Source organism: Ictidomys tridecemlineatus, chromosome 12 (genome assembly GCF_052094955.1).
Source record: "Ictidomys tridecemlineatus isolate mIctTri1 chromosome 12, mIctTri1.hap1, whole genome shotgun sequence".
NCBI classification, from domain to species: domain Eukaryota; kingdom Metazoa; phylum Chordata; class Mammalia; order Rodentia; family Sciuridae; genus Ictidomys; species Ictidomys tridecemlineatus.
In genome coordinates, this window is record NC_135488.1 from 31,348,211 (window position 1) to 31,368,765 (window position 20,555).

Consider the following 20,555-nt stretch of genomic DNA (forward strand, 5'->3'; position numbering starts at 1 on the left):
CTTCAGGGAGTTTCCCAATATCAAGCTGAAGTTTGAACGAATGCTGGACAGAGGGGTCCTGGATAAAGGTGGAAGAACACAGGAGCTGGGGATGTGGCTCAAGCGGTAGCGCACTCGCCTGGCATGCGTGCCGCCCAGGTTCGATCCTTAGCACCACATACAAACAAAGATGTTGTGTTGCCAAAAACTAAAAAGGAAATAAATATTAAAAAATTCTCTCTCTCTCTTAAAAAAAAAAAAAGGTGGAAGAACACTGTTCTAATGTGCAACTTTTTTGTAAGTCTAAAATCATCACTAAGTAATGTGTGTGTATAATTGGATATTTTCTTTCATCCTGTCATGATAAATTGTTTCATCTCAGTTATGACAAATTATTATTTTTTCAATATATTTTTATTTATTTTATAGACTTATTTTTTTATTGGTGCTGAGGATCGAACCCAATACCTCACACATGCTAGGCGAGCACTCTACCATGGAGTCACAACCCCAGCCCCCAAATTGTTATTTTTAAGGAATTTTCTCATTTTATCTAATTTTTCAAGCTTATTGGCATAAAGTAGTAGTATTTTCTTATTATCTTTTTACTGTCTATTGGGTCTGTAGTTATAGCCCCAATTTCATTCCTGATATTAATGATTTATGTGGTCTCTTAATGATTATAGCTAGTCATTTATCAATGGTGTTTATCTTTTCAAAGAGCTTTCTCCATTGTCTGTTTTCAATTTCATTGTTTTCTGCCCCTTATCTTTGAATGGGACCTGGGATTTAACAGTTACAGTAACACATAGACATGAAAACAATTGTTATGGAGGAAGGAATGTTTATTCCCGCATGGGAGGAATGGCACATAATGCAGGGCCACAAGGGGAAGTGCTCAAGACAGAGGGGCAGGCGGAGAGAACTGTGGGCCAGAAACTTTACAGTGACTTCTGCAGAAATGGGCCCAGCAAGGTAAGCAAGCTAAGCAGGCTGATGGGATGGTCGGAGTAGCGTGGCGGGATCTGGGCTTCAGGGAATTCCCTAGTTGTCTACTTCCTATGGTGATTTGGGCAGGATCGTGTCCTCAATTAAAGGAGGCAGAAGTTCCATAAAAGGAGGTAGGTGGGAGAGTGGGTTCAGGATTGATTGTTTGCATATCAAAGGGGTGCTGGAACAAGCAAGTCCTCCACTGTATCCAGGAATTAGCTAACTGGGTTCCTTGAAATTCCATATAAATTTTAGAATTGGTTTCTCAGTTTCTACAAAAGTCAGCTGAGATTCTTTTGGGGTCTTCTTATATCTGTAGGTCAATCTGGGGACTATTACCCTCTTAATAATGGTAGGTCATCTTACCATAAGCATTTTTTTTAGTTCATTTATATCTTTTCAATTTCTTTCAGAAATGTTTTGTAGTTTTCAATTTCTTTCAAAAATGTTTTGTACAGTTTTGCACTACTTTTGTCAGATTCATTCCTAAGTATTTTATTCCTTTAAAGGAACCTTTTTTGTGTGCTGCTGGGGAAAGAACCCAGGGCTTCGCACGCCTTGACATGCTCTCTACCACTGAGCTATATCTCAGCTCTGTATTGTCTTCTTTTGATGCAACTGTAAGTGGATGTTTTTAACCTTTCATTTTTGAGTTATTAACTGTAAATATATGAATATAATATTGATGTTTGTACATTGATCTCACATCCTGCACCTTCCCCGAATTCATTATTGTTCTAATAGTTTTTTAGTAGATTCCTTGTCGTTTTCTATATACAAGATAATGTAATCTGCAAATAGAGATACTTTCTCCATTCTAATCTCAATAACTTTTCTTCCTTTTTCTTATCTGGTTGTCCTGACAAGGAGCTCCGGCGCAGTGTTGAATAGACGTGAGAGTGGACATCCTGTTTTGTTCCAGAGCTGAGGGGGTGTCTGAGTCCACTCAGGCTGCTATAACAAAATATCTTGGTCTTGGTATATCAATAACAGACATTTACTGTTCACAGTTCCAGAGACTGGGAATTCCATGATCAAGGTGCCAGCAGATTCAGTCTCTGGTGAGGCTCAAACTCTGCCTCCAGGATGGTACCTGCTTGCTGTGTCCTCCCCGGTGGAAGAGGTACCTCTTTTTAAGGGCATTAATCCCATTCATGAGGCTCCACCCTCAGGATCTAATTACCTGTAAAGGCCTCACTTTTTAATACTGCTACACTGGGGATGAGATTTCATCTTAGTATTGCAGACACAAACATTCAGACCTCAGCAGAGGGAGAGCGCCAGTCTTTTATCTTTGAGTATCATGTTAACTAAGAAGTTTTTTTTTTTTTCTGTTTTTTTTTTTTTTTTTGTAGATGCCTTTTATCATGCTAAGGAAATTCCCTTCTTGCTGGTTTGTTGAGTATTTATTTGGCGTTCAATTTTGGTAAATGTTTTTCCTGTATCTACCGATAACTGCATTAGGTGTATAAATCTTTTTATGTGTTGCTGTATATATGTCACTGATTTTTGTTTCCATGTAATTAATGCAAGACACTGGTCTGCAGTTTTTATTTCCCCCTCTTGTGTTGCCGTTGGTTAGTTTTGGCATCAGAGTGATACTGACCTCATAGAATAAGTTGGAAAGTGTTCCCTCTTCTGTTTTTCGAAAGAGTTTTTGAATAATTAATAATAATTTCCTTTACATGTCTGTAGAGTTCAGTGGTGAAGCCATCTGGGCCTGGACTTGGGTGAAGTCATAAAAACAATTCCTAATTGAATCTCATAACTTATTATGGGCCTATTGAGACTGTTTATTCTTGAGTCAGTTCCAGTAATTTGTGTCTTCTAGAAATTTGTCTATTTCACCCAAGTTCTTCAATTCATTGACAATGTTCTGTTAGTTATATTCCAATATTCGTTTTTGAAGATTTTGTTTTCTGAAACCATTCTGGTCCTTATTCTTCAAGGCTGCTACTGAGCTCCGGACTCAAGACATATTAAAACACCACAGTGTTTGCTCTTCTTACTGAGGTTCTGCCATTTTTCTTGAGTAAATGCTCCTCAGATTGCTATTGGTTAACTTCTAAGGTTTTGAAAAAGTTGATTCTGAGAGTTATTTTTTTGGTACGGGGGATGATTGAATCCAGGAGTACTTAACCACCGAGCCACATCCCCAGCCTTTTAAAAATATTTTGAGACAAGGTCTCACAGAGTCCCTTATGGCTTCGGCTGAGATTGGCTTTGAACTCACAATCCTCCTGCCTCAGCCTCCCAAGCTGCTGGGATTATGGACATACGCCACCTCACCCAGCTGCCAGTTCTTTTTTTTTTTTTTTAATATTTATTCCTAAGTTTTAGGTGGACACAATATCTTTAGTTTACATTTATGTGGTGCTGAGGATTGAACCCAGTGCCTCTAGCATGCTAGGTGAGCACTCTACCACTGAGCCATAATCCCAGCCCCCTAGTTCTTATTTTTATTAAATTTTGAGACAGGGTCTCAGTGAGCATTTTTTTTTTTTTCCTAATGAAGGGGCAAACTTTCAGGTCTTTATTCTGCCATTTTCTCTGATGTCACCCTCACGTTCTTGTTTAGTAGGCAATTTACTTGGTTGGAATCAAGGTCTGGTTTGGTCTCCTGTGGTGTGAACAGATCTGCAGGTTCCACTTGTCAGCCGGAGGTGGATGCAGTCATCCCCATACACACACAGCTGAGGGAGAGCCCGTGACGCAGCCAAGGGAAGATTTTAGATCCAGAATTTGGTGCTTACCTGCTTTGGCTCTGGTTAGACCAGCGTGTACTGCTATAACAAGGAGGGGGTCTTCACAACAAGTGTGTGTTTCTTACAGCTCTGGAGGCCAGAAGGCTTGATCCAGGTGCTGTCTGGGAGGGCCTGCTTTCTCTTCTCAGGCAGCTCTTTTCTCCATGTGTCCTCACATGGCAGAAGGAACAGGGAGTTCAGGAGCATCGCTCATAAGGGCACTAATCTACTCCTGAGGGCCCCACCCTCATCAGCTGATCACCTTCCCCAGGCCTCCCCTCCCAATGCCACCATCCCCTGGGGACATGGCTAGCATTCTTCTTCAGCAATTCCTCTTGTACTTCCCAGCCCCTGTGCTGCTCCTGAGCTCTTCCAGTTCTTCAAACCAGTGAACCCGGTTTTAAGTCTGGGTTTCTTTTCCCTGTGAACTGGAGCCTGCAGTTTCCTTCACACAAGCCTTGACTTCCCTCTGGTGCCCTGGGCCTCCTCAGTCCAGTTGTCTCCAGGTAGCCGTGACTCTAATTGTCTAGAGCAGTCTGTGGGAAGGGCAGGTGCCACAGAGGCACTCCTCCATTATCAGAAGGGGAAATCTGCAACTGCCTTTTATAAGGATATTGTTTCCAAGTGTACAGGCAGTGGAAAAGGCAACCTGTTCTTTCCTTCTTGATATAAATATCTAAACTAATTTCTTGGATGCAATGCATCTATGCCCAGACTTCATTTTTTTTAAAAAGAAAAATACCAAAATTCATAGAATTGGATATTTTATTTTCAGTAGGGACAGTGTAAGACAGACACTGCTGCTAACCCTCTGGGCTCCACTCTACCCCAAGGAGGTCCCTACTGATGGACTCAAAGCAGAGCACCAGCATTAAGAGCTGAATTTGGAGGCTAGAATGACAATGAGGTCACAGGAAATGAGGCAGCAAGGGTGACCAGCACACAAAGCGCGCCTCAGTCCTGTGGGTGCAGTCCCACCTCTCTGGCTGCTTGTAAGTTTCTTTCTTAGGATGGTGGGGTTTGAAGCAGGCCCTTGCACAGGCCAGGCAAGAGCTCCACCACAGAGCTACACCCCCAGACCCTACGCACATGTTTAGTTTATAACATTTCAAAAGTTATGTTATTTTAATATTATTGTTTGTAAATGTCATTGTACGTACAACCCCACTGAGCCTATTTTTTATATTTATTTTTTAGTTATAGGTGGACACAATACCTTTTATTTTATTTTTATGTGGTGCTGAGGATTGTACCCAATGCCTCATGCTAGGCAAGCTCTCTACCTCTGAGCCACAACCCCAGTTCCTAAAAGTTATGTTTTTAAAGTTTATTTTCTTTACTCCCTAAATCTGTTTAATGGCATTTTATAAGAAAAAGTATATTTGTATTTATTTTTTTAAAGGCAAGATTTAAGGACAAAGAGTCGAGATTAGGAATTCTAGGAGACATGACTTTGGCACCCTCTGCTGGATGGCTTTTGAATTTTTTCCTGTATATAAACTGCAGTTTCTTATTCTTCAAAATAATTTTAAGGAAATGCTACCCAAGTTATTCTCATCTGAGTTATCACGCCAGCCTACGTCACACAGCCCAGGTGTTCGGCTGTAAGCCCAGGTCACTCATGGGAAACCTCTGGGCAACTTACTCTTAAGGTGATGTACCTGAACTTCAGAGGGTTTCCTGTGCACCTTCCACCTTGACGTCAGCTGGCCGAGGAGGGCAGTGCCCCAGGTTCCTCAGACATGTTATCAACCCTCCAAGAAGCAAACATGGACATGGTAAATGGAGCCTCCACTCCCCTCAGGACTTGAGGACAATCCTTCAAGGAGGACTCCTGCTAATACTAGGCCAGTCTGGTCACTTTCCTGGGTGGGTTACCTAAGGCAGGCTACTAAGCCTCTCCTGTGGGGTCAATGGCTAAGCCTGGTGCCCTGTGAATGGTCCCAAGTCATCACATGCCCCTGCCCTCCTCCAGGCTCCCATCCTGGCCCCCAACATCAGGCTGGGAGAAGGTCCCTGAAGAAATGTCCCCATGTTGCACCACATGTCCCAGCAAGGTGGGGCTCTCAGGGATCCAGCTGTGACCTGAAGCCACACAGCCTTTCCCATGCAGCCTAGGCAAAGCTCACACCTTAGCTTTAGAAAGTTAGGTAATGCGAAGGCAGGAGAAGCTCCTAGGCCTGCTGCTGTCCACTGCTCCACAAGGCAGGAGGCAGCCGGGCTGCTGGCACTACCCTGCCTGCTGGCACTACCCTGCCTGCTGGCACTACCCTGCCTGCTGGCACTACCCAGCCTGCTGGCAGTCTGGTGTGACCACAGGACCAGGTTTTGCCAGAAGCAATGCTTGCCACTTCCTGCTCCAGTCCCAGAACCTTCTGAGCGATCCCTCCTCCTTCCGCTGGCTGGGTGCAAATGGTGGCCTCGGATGGAAATAAACTGGGGGTCCTGAGGGACCACCTGGAAGGCCAGCCTCCCCACCTCTGTGACCATCTGGGCTGGCACAAGAGTCGTCCTCTTTTCATCTCAGTCTTCTGAAGGGTTGGGATCACACGGGGACCACTTTGGGGTGGAACCCCAACAGCAGTGACCACAGTGCCACTTTGGTTCACTGCTATTCAATCCTTTTGTTTTTATGTAAGCAACATGTATTCGTCTGTTGTTATAAATTCTTTGTGATAACTTCATGACTGCACAGTGTCCCCAAAGTAGCCAGTTAAACCATAATGCAATAATTTTCCTATTGTTCACATTTAAACTTGCCTCTAGTTTCATCTTGAATACTACAATACACGTTTGTGCGGAAACTTTATTCTGTATTTTGAGCCGTCCTTTAAAATATCACCAAAATTGATACCATCCAAACTTCATGAACTTCTTCTCACAAACACCATCATTAATGAGTCATTTCTCACCATCATTAATGAGTCTGCTCAGTTCACCAGACCTTGATAGCAAAGGGATTTTACAGATGTCTATAAAGAACGTAAATTTAGGTTAACCAGATTTTTAGAAATTTCCCCAACCTTTTGTTTTGCATTTCTGTATCACTACTAAGGTTGAACAGTTTCTTGTTTAATGGAATATCCCTCCTCTTTGAAGGATTTCAGTCCCGCCATCTACTGAAGTCTGTTTTTCCTATAGAGTCATGTAGTCTATCGTTCAAATATTATCAATCATCAATCATCTAAACTTTCAGAAAGCATTTTATTAAAAGAACCAATTTTAAGGCACAAAAATACATCAATATTTCAAACAAAAATCCTTCAAATAGTCATGTCCTATATTCAAAGAAATTTCTTTCAAGTTATAGAATAATTTAAGTTTTTTAAATAAAAAATACAAGTTTTAAGCCCCCAAAATTTCTCCCCAAATATATGAATAAAACACTTTCCTAGTTCTAAAGAAGATTCTTAACCCAGCCATGAGTTCTTGTGGCATAACATACACTTCCTTAAAAATCGACTTCTGTCACTTACATACATACAGCTGATATGTTCAAAAACGTGCCCGTGTCAAACTTCTGTCGTGCAGGGCGGTGCTGGGCAGGGCTGTCTCCTGCTGCTGCCACAAAAGACAAGGACTAGGAGCAGAGACCTCCCTAGCGTGACAGCCAGGGAGGCTCCCCAGACCGCTTTCAAAAGGAAGATATAGAATCAAACTTATCTATACACTTTTATACTTTGAGTCGACGTTATAGTAGTGCAAATCTAATGTTCTGTAATACAGAGGGGAAGGGATATGAAAGATTAAAAAATATTTCCTTTACAAGAAAGTAAGGGAAAATTACCTCTAGGCATAAAATAATCAGCTATTTTTCCTTAGTTTTTGCAAAAAAGTGACTACACTTTAAAGGAGATATTTAATCTACTTCAAATCATGAAAATTTCCTCTTAGGCAAATTTCACACTTCATACCAAAGTGGGCCCTTCCCTTAGGCCTCGCCAAGGCTTCCTAAAGTAACCCCTAGAGCAGGCCCCAGGCCTGGAGGCCCCTGAGGAAGGAGTTGTACGCCCTGAGGACATTCCGCCATCCTCCCTGGGCCTGGAAGCCAAGTGCCAGGGCAGCCCCTCCTACTCCCCAGAAATACAGATGACACCACCACCAGGAAGGATAGACATTGCACATGCCCTTCAGCAGCAGCAGAAGGAGGGAACCTGTCTCCTGAGGGTGGAGAGCAGCGGCTGCCCTTCAGTCCCTGTTGAGCTACATGGCGGGAGAAAGAACTGTCCCTATGAACAGCAGCAAGGCCTGTGGGGGCTGGTTCCCCTTAGTGTGACACCTGCCATCGGCCCCCACTCCCACCCACCATGCTCACGTGCCTCCTGGCTGCAGGCCCAGGACTCGGCCTCTGAGGTCAACCCCAGCTGTGTGCCGAGTCAGGGGTCAACCCACTGCAAACCGTGGGGTAGGAGGTCAGCAGACACCTCCAGTCCTGAACCAGCTGGGCAAAGGCAGAGCACCCAAACCAGAGCAGACCCAGGTGCTGGGAAACTCGGTGGGCGGCCATCACCCTGGCAGAAACTTGAGCGAAGGATGGAACCAGAACCCTTCAACTAGCCCCTCTCCTCCCAGGAAGGGTGTCCAGAGCGAGCACCACTTGGCAAACCTGCCTGTCCTGCCAGGGCTCCCCGCTGAGCACCGCTGTGAGGCGAGGCCTCCCAGGAGAAGCTGCTGCCTGAAGGCAGTCTTCTTACTAACTTCCTTTCTAACCACAGGAGGCAGGTCACAAAGGCTTTTGAGAGGAAAGAAAACCATTCTCAGGCTTTACAGTGAAGAAAAAAGATTTGTGATGGTCAAGATTTTCCTGTCTTCTCAAATGCTTTGAAGTCACTCTCAGTTCACAGGCTGGACTCCTGCAGAGGACAGGCGAGATGCGCCCCTCATCACCGCCTCACAGGTTGCCAGCCCTCTATCTTTGGTCATGGAAGGAGTGGCACATTCACAGTTTCATCACACTATGTCCAACTGCATATGTCCACACTATTTTAAAGAAAGACACTAAAAAAAAAAAAAAAAAAACAAAACCCTGCCAACCCATATGTCACCAAGAAATGTGACAAATAAGCAGCAAAACATGGCTGAAGATTAACAAAGCAATTACCAGATCAGCAGTGATGTACTCTGCAGTTCAATGTGCCTTTATTATAAGACGAAGATGCCAAGATTGTGTACAAGACACAGATCTAGTTTCCACCAGGCTTAGAAGTAATGGGCCTCCCAACCTGCCAGGCAGGAGGTGCTGTGGGGCACCACGTGGCCAGCTGTCCACCACCTGCCCAGCAGATTCAGCAGTAGCTCGCGTACCCGTGGCCCGAGGAGGGGCAGTGGCAGAGCAAATCTGTGGAAGGAACCCTTAAGACTTTTCTCTTTGTGCACATGTGTTCCCCTGAGCTCAGAGAAGACCTAACTCCATGATCTGATGCTCATGGTGGTATTCACAAAAAATGGCATTGTGCAGACCAAACAAAAAGCAAAATGAGACATATCAACATGCCCACATTCCAATGTTAAGTCATCAGTATAAAAGTAAAACAAAAAATCATTACTGCTTCTAGTAATTATAAATCCCAAAGATGGGGACACGGACACGCTCTACTTCAGAAGAATCACATTATCTATCTCAAAGTGAATAGAAAGAACAGCAGGAGACTTTATATAATTTAAAGAAACCTGGAATGATCCTTTTTTCAAGAGAAAAGAGAGAACCCCAATCCGATGCTGGCACATCACCAGCGTCTGTGCACACGGCTTCCTCCTCGTGCTCTTCTCAGATGACTTCCAAGTCCAGCCACTCACTCCAGCAGACACGGAGAAGTCAGCTGTCGAGGATGCACAGCCTCCTCCGAGTCCTTCCTTTACCACGTGATGTCCAGGGCAGCAGGGCCAGAGCTTGCTGGCTGCCCCCTAACAAGCTCCCACCCATTACAGTCCGAGGCCGTGACCTTGGTTTTATTTATACTCATTCCGATCACATAATCTTTTCTGAAGAGAACATTTTTTCAGCTATTTCAGATCTGGTCATAATTTCCTGGAGGGAGAAGAAAAACTGTCAAAATGCTTCTTCCAAGACTGTGATGGAATTTTTTAATCTTTCAAAAATCACGATTTACGCTTTCCATGTTGGGAAAGTATCAGATACAGACAGTGAAAGTACAGTCCACACACACTCAGAATGCCCAGGGACCTGCTGACGGCCACAAAGCACCAGCCCTTGGCTGCCCAGAAAACACGAGCTCAGAGCCCCGGGAGCAGAGGCAGGAGCCGGCGGATCGCAGCATAGCCCACCGGGATCTGTCTGGATCTGCCTGGCCTCACGGAATCCAGGTCTTTTTGAGATCACGAATCAGTTGCCATCAAGTGAATAATTCAAACATCTTCTTAAAGTAATTCTAGGCGCGTCTTTCAGCAGAGTCCTAAGGCCTGAAGTTACAGCCTTCTCAAACTTTCCCCTGCCACCAACCCCAATGACACTGATGCAAAGTTATTTCCTGCATCTCAGTGAACACAGAGCAGCAGCTCATCTCCCACAGCCACCTGAACTTGGCCTCCCCCCTCCAGCCTTCATTCTGGCACTTCAAACATGAGGCAACCTTGAACATCCTGTGACCCCAACCCTCCCCCTGAACTTCCTAGGCCATACCCCTGATGCAGAGTTCCTGGTTGGTAAGTGAAGAACGAGGAGACCAAACAGAAACACTATTTACTACCCCAACAAAATATGCACAGCGTCAGAGGTTAAGCTGCCCCTTCAAATCCTCTCAACCCTACCTAGACATGGGTTTAGTGAATCATTCACTGAATGTCTCATAAAGTGAGACCCCCCCCCCTTTCCTACCAACAAGCATTAATCTTGCTTCTGGCTAAAGGAGGACCTCACCCAGAAGTCCTTTATGCCTCATCACAAGTCAATTCGTAATGTCCTTCCGTCTCTTCAACCCATACTCATTTTAAAAAGCGACTTTCAGAATCTCTTTCTGAAGTACATTTCTATTTTGTGACAATACCGGCTCTAAGGAAATAAGCAAAAACATATTTTACCTCATCGGAATCCACCAACACTGGAAGTGCTCTAAAAAAAAAAAAAAAAGTGACAGTGTTATTAAAAGTAGGCCAATGAATCTAGGAAAATGATATAGATATAGCCTGTGGTCCACAATTCCCACTGCAGATGCTCAGCTGAGCTGACACACAGAGACACCCAGGTTCTAGCAGACGAGGAGGAGGGTTTTCATAGCAGCACTGTGCTCAACAGCCCTAAGCTAGAAACAGCCCAGCTGGAGAAACTGACATGTTCAAACAATGGAATACCATACAACCAAGACGATGGACAAGCTACTGAGGGAGAAAATTTTTAAAATGAACAGGCTCTACAGTTCCAGATGTCGGACGACAGAACCTATGGGAAGGTGGCCCCCTATGTGGAAAGGAACATGGGCTTCTAGGGCTTAGTCATGTTCCACTTTTTGATCTGGATGCTGATTACTCAAATGTACTCATTTAAAAAATTTAGTGGGTTATACACTTACTTAGGATATGAACACTTTTCGGAATGTGTGTTCCTTTAAAAACTGTTTTGTTGCCAGGCACAGTAGCACATGCCTATATATGAACTCAGGGGCTCAGGAGGCTGAGGCAGGAGGATTTCGAGTTCAAAGCCAGCCTCAGCAAAAGCAAGACGCTAAGCAACTCAGTGAGACCCTGTCTCTAAATAAAATACAAAAGAAGGCTGGGGATGTGGCTCAGTGATTGAGTGCCCCTGAGTTCCAACCCCAGGACCAAAAACAAAACAAAACAAAACAAATTTTTCAGTTAAACTTTTTGTCAAAAGTATAACTGAAAAATTTGAATAATCTTAACTTCAGAAAGGAAGTGGACCACAGGCTATTTCTATATCAGAAAGGAAACCGTACAAGGCCCTGGGTTCAATATAAGATAAGCAATCCTAGAGCTTAATGCGGTGAAGAAATATCAAAGACTAAAAATACACAAATGAGTAATTCCAAACATGACTGACATCCAAGTTCAGATTTATTTGTCACTTCCTTGCTATGTTTTTCTCTGAACAGCTGGGGAACTACCCGAGTGGTGATCTGCCATCTAGTCAGAACACTCCTCTCACGTGTGTTAGTGCTGTCTTAGGGCAAAGGGTCAACACGTTGGGAAAGGTGCTGGACAGAGTCTCCCAAGCTGCCTGGACATGCTCAGGAAAGCTACAGACAGGCAAAAGTTGATACTCTCACACGACGACGCAGCAGACAGACCAAGCTAATCAGAAGACACAGTCACACCACGCTGGCAAAGGAAACACTTAACAAGAAAACACTTCGATGGTACGCATTTATGCCTCAAGATGGGTGCACCTCATCACATAAAACAGACACCACTCAAATTAAGGCTCAGTGAGACCCCGCATATATGATCCTGGGTGACTGCAGCACACCTCTCACTATCACACAGAGTCATCCAGACAGAAACTCAGTAAATATTGGAAGTAAAATGGACTCCTCAGACATCTATGGAATAGTTCATCTAACAAATACACTTTCTTTTCAGGGGTTCATGGAAAAGTCTCCAAAACAGATAATATTTTAGGCCATAGGCAACTAAGGAAATTAAAAAACAAAAACAAAAAACAAACCCTGATATAATTCCTTACATTTTATCTGATGATAATGGAAAGAAAATAGAAATCAACACCAAAAAAACCCATATAGAAACTACATGAACACACAGAGACTGAACAAAACACTTTTGAATGATGAATCAGTGATAGAAGAAATCAGGGGAAAAATTAAAAAATTTAAAAATCCTAGATTTGAATGAAAATCCAGATTCAACACACCAGAACCTCTGGGACACTCCAAAGACAGTTGTAAGAGGCAGGTTTACAGCTATGAGCGCCATGTGAGAAAATCAAGGTCCTTGAGAAAAAGAAAAATAAACCCATTCCAAAACCAGTAAAGAAAATAATTAAGAGCTGAAATCGATGAAATTGAAAATTAAGAAAAATACAAGGATCAGTGAAACAAAGATAAAAAGATTGATAAATCCTTAGCCAAATAACCAAAATCAACACAAAAGACCGAAATTAATAAAATTAGAGATGAAAAGGAAGAAATCACTATAGACATCATAGAAATTCAGCAGATCATTAGAGATTCTTTTGAAAACTCCGATAAATTGGAAAACCTAGAAGAAATGAATACACTTCTAAACACATGCAACCTGCCAAAAGTGAATCAGGAGAACAAGAGAAAACCCAAACCGACCCACAACTAGAAATAAGACAGAAGAGTAATAAAAAGTCTTCCAACAAACAAAAGCCAACAACCAGATGGATTCTCGGCTGAATTCTACCAGTACTTCAAGGAAGAACTATGCCAATTCTCCTCACACTATTCCATAAACTAGAAAGGGATGGAACACAAAAATTCATTTCATGAAGCCAGGATCACCCTCATACCAAAACCAGATAAGGACAGATCGAGGAAGGAAAACTACAGATCAACTTCCCTAATGAACTTAGATGCAAAAATCCTTTAAAAGTCTTAGCACATCATATTCAACAACATATTAAAAAGACTGCGTGTCATGCTCAAGTTTTTCCCCCCAGGGATGCAAGAATGGTTTAATACATGCAAATCAACAAATTTATTCACCACATAAATAGAAATAAGGACATAAAAAAATCACAATCATCTCAAAAGATACAGAGAAAGCGACAAACTGATATTAGGGATAGAAGGAACTGACCTCAACATTACAGAGGCTATATACAAACCCCCTTAAAGCCAACCTTATAGTAAAAGGGGGAAAAATCAAAGCATTTCCTTTAAAATCTGACCAAGACAAGGATGTCCACTTTCATCACTCCTATTTAATATAGCACTAGAAATTCTAGTCGAAGCATTAGTCAAGGGAGGAGAATAAAAGGAATAAGAATTAGATAGGAAGAAGTAAAATTACCACTGTTTGCAGATGATAGGATTCTCTACGTAGAAGATCCAAAAGCCCCACCAAGAGACTTCTAGAGCTAACAAACAAATTCAGTAAAGTAGCAGGTATAAATTAACATACAAAATCAACAGCTTTTCTAAACACCAATAATGAATCTGCTGAGAAAGAAATCAGGAAAAAAAAATACCTAGGAATAAATCTAAACATGGAGATGAAGGACTTCTACAATGAAAACTATCATTGAAGAAAGAAACTGAAGAAGTCCTTAGAAGATAGAAATACCTCCCATGTTCTTGGATAGGCAGAAATTAAGATTGTTAAAATGGAATATAACCAAAAATAATAAATCAATTCAATGCAATCCTCATTAAAATACCAGCTTTCTTCACAGAACTAGGAAAAAAGTGCTAAAATTAATTTGAAAGAATAAGAGACAGACTAGCCAAACAATTCTAAGCCACGCTAGAGGAATCAAAATAGCTGAATTCAACAGAGCTTCTGTGACAAAAACTGCATGGTCCTGGCATCCAAACAGCCACAGACCAATGGTACAGACTAGAAGTCAAATCCACACAGATAAAATCATCTGATTCCTGACAAATCATACACTGGAGAAAAGAACAAAGGGTGCTGAACGCTGGTTATCCATATGTGGAAGAATGAGACTAGATCACCGGTACTCACCCTGCACTTAAGACAACACAAAGTGGATCAAGGACCTAGGACTGGACCAGAAACTATGCAACTCCTAGAAGAAAATGTAGGGTCAGCACTGATGTGTAGACACAGCCAATGACATTCTCAATAAGACCCCTAACCTTAGGAAATAGTGCCAAGTTAATAAAGGGATGGCATCAAATTAAAAAGTTTCTGCAGGGCAAAGGAGAACCTACTGAATGGGAGAAAATCTTTGCTAGCTGCTCTTCTAATAGAGAATTAATATTCAGATGGTACAAAAAACTCAAAATAACCCAATTAATAAATGGGCAAAAGAACTAAAGAGACACTTCTCAAAAGAAACATAAATGGCCAACAAAAGTATGAAAAAATGTTTAACATCATTAGCAATTAGGGAAATACAATCAAACTAGACTGCATTTCATCTCCCTCCAGTTAGAATGGCAGCCATCAAGAATACAAACAATAAATGCTGGAAAGAATGTGGAGAAACAGGAGCTCATTATAGCTCACTATACCATTCCTCGTTTTTTATTCTTTAAAAAATAACACACACACACACACACACACACACACACACACACACAAATTTCAGTTGAAGTTGGATACAGTATCTTTATTTATTTTTATGTGGTGCCGAGGACCAAACCCAGGGCCTCACATATATGAGGCCGGCACTCTACACTGAGCTACAGCCCCAGCCCCCTCATTATTTATTCTGAAGAATTAAAGTATTCATACTACAGTGATCTGTGCTTACCCATATTATAGTAGCACAATAGCTGAACTATGGAACCCGCCTAGGTGTTGCTCAATGGATGAACGGATAAAGAAAATGTAGTATATATACATAATGGAGCTTTATTAAGCCATAAATAAAAATAAAATTATGTCATTTGCAGAAAAATGGAATGGAACTTGAGAAGATTATATTAAGCAACAAAAGACAAATCAGTCAAGGGTAGTGTGTTTTCTCTCATACAAGGAAACAAGAGAGGAAAAAAAAATAAAGGTTCAAGGGAGATCAGTAAAGAAAAGGGAGGGGGCTGGGAATGTGGCTCAGGCGGTAGCGCGCTCGTCTGGCATGCGTGCGGCCCGGGTTCGATCCCCAGCACCACATACCAACAAAGATGTTGTCCCCTGAGAACTAAAAAATATAAAAAACTCTCTCTCTCTCTCTCTCTCTCTCTCTTCTCTCACTCTCTCTTTAAAAAAAAAAAAAAGGGAGCAGGGGAAGAAGGAGAGGAAAGGGGACTTACTGAGAATAATACTGGCCAAATTATATTGTTATATTGTGTGCATGTATGAATATAGAACATCGAATCCCACCATTACGTACAACTATAATGTGCCGATAAAAAAATATGGAAAAAAATAGCTGGGTGTGGTGGCACACGTCTGTAATCCCAGCGGCTTGGGAGGCCGAGGCAGGAGGATTGCGAGTTCAAAGCCAGCCTCAGTAAAAGCAAGGCACTAAGCAACTCAGTGAGACCCTGTCTCTACATAAAACAAAATAAGACTGGGGATGTGGCTCAGTGTTCAGGTGCCCCTGAGTTCAATTTCTGGTAGCCCCCCCCCGAAAAAAAAGGAAAAATAAAAGACCTATATCCTTTGCCTAGGAGAGACAGTATGTATAAAAAGAAAAGACATTTGTATAAAAATGTTCAGCAAGCTTAACCAAGCCTTGATGTGTGGCAGAGCTTTAAGTACCTGAAGGAAGTCAATATGCTAAAGTTACAATGTGAAAGTCATGAAGGATATGAAGGTGCTCAAAAGTCAACAGAGATTTCTATATCCAGCAAAACCATCCTTTAACAAGGAAGGCAAAACAAATATTTTCATATAAATAAAACAGAATTTTTGCCAGCAAACCCATACTGTAAGGAATAATAGAGACCCACAGGAGAAGGCTCTTAGCTCATGTTTCATGTTAGGAAGAAGAAATACTAAATATGTAAGTAAATATAAAAGAATATATACACATTTTCTTTTCTGTTAAAAGAAAAAAATATAATAGTTGGTTGTAGTTCCTATTTTTCATAGACCTGATATGCATCAATTTCAATTACCAAAGTTTAAATAACATCGATCTCTCAAAGCAAAATGAAATGCTATTTCATAGCCAATGAAAGAGATAACATAAAAATATGAACAATAACAAGTACTGGCAAGGACACAGACAAACTGTTACCTTCATATATCCCTAATAGGAATGTAAAATAACACAGCAGCTTTCCATTTCTCAGAATGCTGAACACTACATTATCATGATCCATCAATTTCAATTCTAGGTATATAGCCAAGACAAAAGAAATCTATGTGTACACACACATATTCATACACACACACACACACACACACACACACACACACACACACACAGTCACCATATTCTAAAAACACACTAAAGAGGAAGTCTAGGGCTACCAAAAACAAAAACTAAAACCACCAAACAAAACCCATATAACATGAAGGAACAAGGAAAAAAACTAGACTTTTTCTGAAACTCTGAAACCTAGAAGACATGCAAGTGACAACATTTGAAGTGATAAAAGAAAAACATTATTGACCAAGAATTCTATACCTAGAAAAATACTGTTTTAAAAAAAAGAAACAAAGACTTATTCAGACAAACAAAAATTTGACAGATTCTCTTCCAGCACAGCTACATTACAAGAAATAGGACACTCTTCAGGTAAAGGGAATACCAGACCAGACAGAACTGTTTGAGAGGGACAGATGGGAGCAGGGAGGACAGAACAGTATGAGGAAACGTCCCCATGCTTGGCTGTCCTGTCTTGACTGGGGAAACTGCTATGTGGAATTCTCGTGTTGAACAGGACAAAGATATAGAGGAATGTCAATAGCTCAAAATTCCCCAAAGGGATCCCTATGGATTACTTTTTCCACGGTCACATCATTCCTCCAAAAGCTTCCCCACGATACTCGGTGTTGTGAGTTATGTTCATAAAAAGTTTTTACATGAGTTTGAACTTTTCCATAACAAAAATTAAGTCAAAATAATGATACTGATAACTAGATCAAAAAAAGCGGGCCTTTGTCACAGGTCACTGGTATTAAACTTCCTGTTCCGTGAAAAAAGGAAAGAGAAACTAAGCCAGAACTTTGTTTTTGTTGATTTTTCTTAAGAAATAAACAGCCATGCCCAGGCGAGGAGCCCACAAAACCCATGGAGAGGTGAGGTTTGAGAAGCACGAGACAGCAGAATGACCCGTTAAACCACAGCCTACACTAAGACTGTAACGGAGGATACTTACACATCGGTGAATGAAGAGGGGATGTTTTCTTCCACCCACTTCAAATCTTCATCCTGTAGAAATAGATATTTATATTTAGCATTTGCTTAATATCACTTGAAAGAATATTTTAGAAGGATAAATGTGTAAATATTTAAGTTCAAATCCATGACATTCTTTTAGTTGCTATGTCCTAACAAGTTGGTACATATGCCACACAGAAGTTAAGACTGTGGTTTCTTAAATAGGCAAATAAAATGCTGATTTCAGGTTTTTTCACTTCTTGGTTTTAGTCAGATATATCCATGTTATTGTTTTGTCCTAAGAAACCACAATACAACAAAGTTGATATACATGATAGAAAACAGCAAGAGCATGATTTGCATTGTTTTATTTTTTTTTCTTCTCCACACTCTGATGCTTCCCTATTTGTGTAGTTCTTATGAATTAGCTCCGTGCTGTGGCACACAGCTACACTCCCAGCAACTTGGAGGCGGAGACAGAAAGATATCAAGTTTGAGGCCAGTTTCAGAAACTTAGTGAGACCCTGTCTCAAGTAATAAAAAGGGCTGGGGATGTAGCTCAGTGGTAAAGCACCTCTGGGTTAGAGCCCCAGTACTCCCCATCCCCCTGAAAGTTCTGATGAGCTAATAATTTTTCAACAGAAAAGGATGATGGGCCAAATAATCTACCTTAGCAAGGACTAAGTGTCACTGTGTACATGCTCGCATCCCTAGAGAGACCAGAAAAGAAGCAGGCCGGCTGGGGTAGCTACAATTTTTCCCAAATGGGAACTTGCTCATAATCATTTCAGAAAGAAGAAAAAATATAAAGAATACTGAATATTTTACTTTATAATGTAAAACAAATCAAAATTTTCTTCATTATCTACCTGGCTACATGAAATGCTTACCAACAGAGAGACAAAGCAATAGCCAGGATGAATAGGAACCCTGTTCTCTGAGTGGGTCTTGAGCAGAAATAGACCAGTGAGAGTAAGCCCACAATCTCAGATTGAGCCCCACTCGCACTTAACTTACAGAAATGAAAAACTATTTTCTTAACGCATCTGCAAAAACTTTTCTTTCTTTCTTTGTGGTACTGGGGATTGAACCCAGGGGCACCCTACCACTGAACTAGCCCCATCCTTTTTCTTTTAAAAAAAATATTTATTTTAGTTGTACACAATACCTTTGTTTTTATTTATTCATTTATATGTGGTGCTGAGGATAGAACCCAGGGCCTCGCATACGCAAGGCCGGCACTCTACCGCTGAGCCACAATCCCAGCCCTCGCCCCACCCTTTTTAATTTTTATTTTGAGACAGAATCTCACTAAGTTGCCCAAACTGGCCTCAAATGAGTCAGTGATCCTTTTGCCTCAGCCTCCCAACTTGCTGGGATTACAAGTACGCACCATCAGGACTGGCTATGTTTGCAAATAATGAATTTAAAAATACACTGAGATACATAACTAAAAGAGAAAAAACTAAGAAATTTGAAATTGTGATACAGGTTGAGTATCCCTATCCAAAATGGTTGAGACCAGAAGTGTTTCAGACTTCAGACTTTTCAGATTTTGTGATACTTGCATATGCATGATAAGACAGCTTAGAGATGGAACCAAGTCCCAACACCAAATTCATTTACGATTTGTATGCACTTTATACACACAGCCCTGAAATAACTTCATACAATGTTTGTTAACAATTTTGAGCATGAAAAAAAGTGTGATGGTGTGGACTTTTCCATTTGTGTCACAGTTGCTTTGGAGTATTCTGGATTTTGAATGTTTGGCTTACTGATGTTCACTCTGTAGTTCTAACACCAGATAAAGAAAACTATAGTATATTTTGAATGCTTAGTTAAATTGCCATGAAACTACTCAAAGAATATATTTTAAAGGATTAAAAAAATAACCAAATATAAAAATCAGAGTTTACCAACCCAACAGAGAACATTTTCATACATCATCTGTCCTGTTAGAACTTATATGCATATGTACTTTTTTACATAGTATTATCTGTAGCCAATATAATTCTAAGAGTGTAAACCTGCTTATCTTCAAAATTATTACTTTTATGCACAAAATATCCCTATTATATATCATACCATTTTATTCAAACTTCCATAGTTCATTTTTAAAAAATCTATTGATTTTGCTAACTGCATATAATACACAACTCTTTTCCCAACAGATAACACATGCTATGAAGATAGATTCAAGAGGGGCTAGGATTGTGGCTCAGTGGTACAGCAATCGTCTAGCATGTACAAGGCCCTGAGTTCAATCCTCAGCACCACATAAAAAAATAAATAAACAAAATAAAGGTATTGTGTCCAACTACTTCTAAAAAATAAATGTTAAAAAAAAAGATGGATTCAAGAATCACTTTAATACACTGAAAAGTCAACACAACCTATAATTATAAAAAGCTTCTCAATCTTTTTTTTTTTTTTAGTTTTCGGTGGACACAACATCTTTTTTTTTTTTTTTTTTTTTTTAAATATCTATTTATTTTTTTTAGTTCTCGGCAGACACAACATCTTTGTTGGTATGTGGTGCTAAGGATCGAACCGGGGCCGCACACTTGCCAGGCGAGCGCATTACCGCTTGAGCCACATCCCCAGCCCCTAACATCTTTATTTTTATTTTTATGTGGTGCTGAGGATCGAACCCACCACCCCGCGCATGCCAGGCAAGCATGCTGCTGACTGAGCCACATTTCCAGCCCCTACTTCTCAATCTTTAATGTACAAAATCAGTCATGGAATCTTGTTAGAAAGCAGATTCAGCATTGCAGGTCTGGGGCAAGCCTGAGACTTTGAATTTCTAAAAGCTCCAGGTGATGCTCACTGCTGCTGGCCCCAGGAAAGCACTTTTGAAATGTATCAGAGTTATGGGCCTGAACTAGTATTGCCATATGGTAACAGTTACATCAAAAACCATG

At 41.1% G+C, this 20,555-nt stretch overlaps 1 protein-coding gene across 2 annotated transcripts in view; it reads right to left on the reverse strand.

The window, feature by feature from the left end:
• Nucleotides 1–8,835: 8,835 nt before the first annotated feature.
• Tmem87b (transmembrane protein 87B) overlaps nucleotides 8,836–20,555 on the reverse strand; it is a 51,315-nt gene continuing 39,595 nt past the window's right edge. For both annotated transcript variants that reach the window (XM_078028302.1, XM_078028301.1), the window contains exons 17-19: nucleotides 17,627–17,679; nucleotides 10,752–10,782; nucleotides 8,836–9,741 (exon numbers count right to left, since the gene is read on the reverse strand). In XM_078028302.1, coding sequence (XP_077884428.1) covers nucleotides 9,682–9,741; nucleotides 10,752–10,782; nucleotides 17,627–17,679 — 144 coding nt within the window. In that variant the 3' untranslated portion in view covers nucleotides 8,836–9,681. The remainder of the gene's footprint in view (nucleotides 9,742–10,751; nucleotides 10,783–17,626; nucleotides 17,680–20,555) is intronic.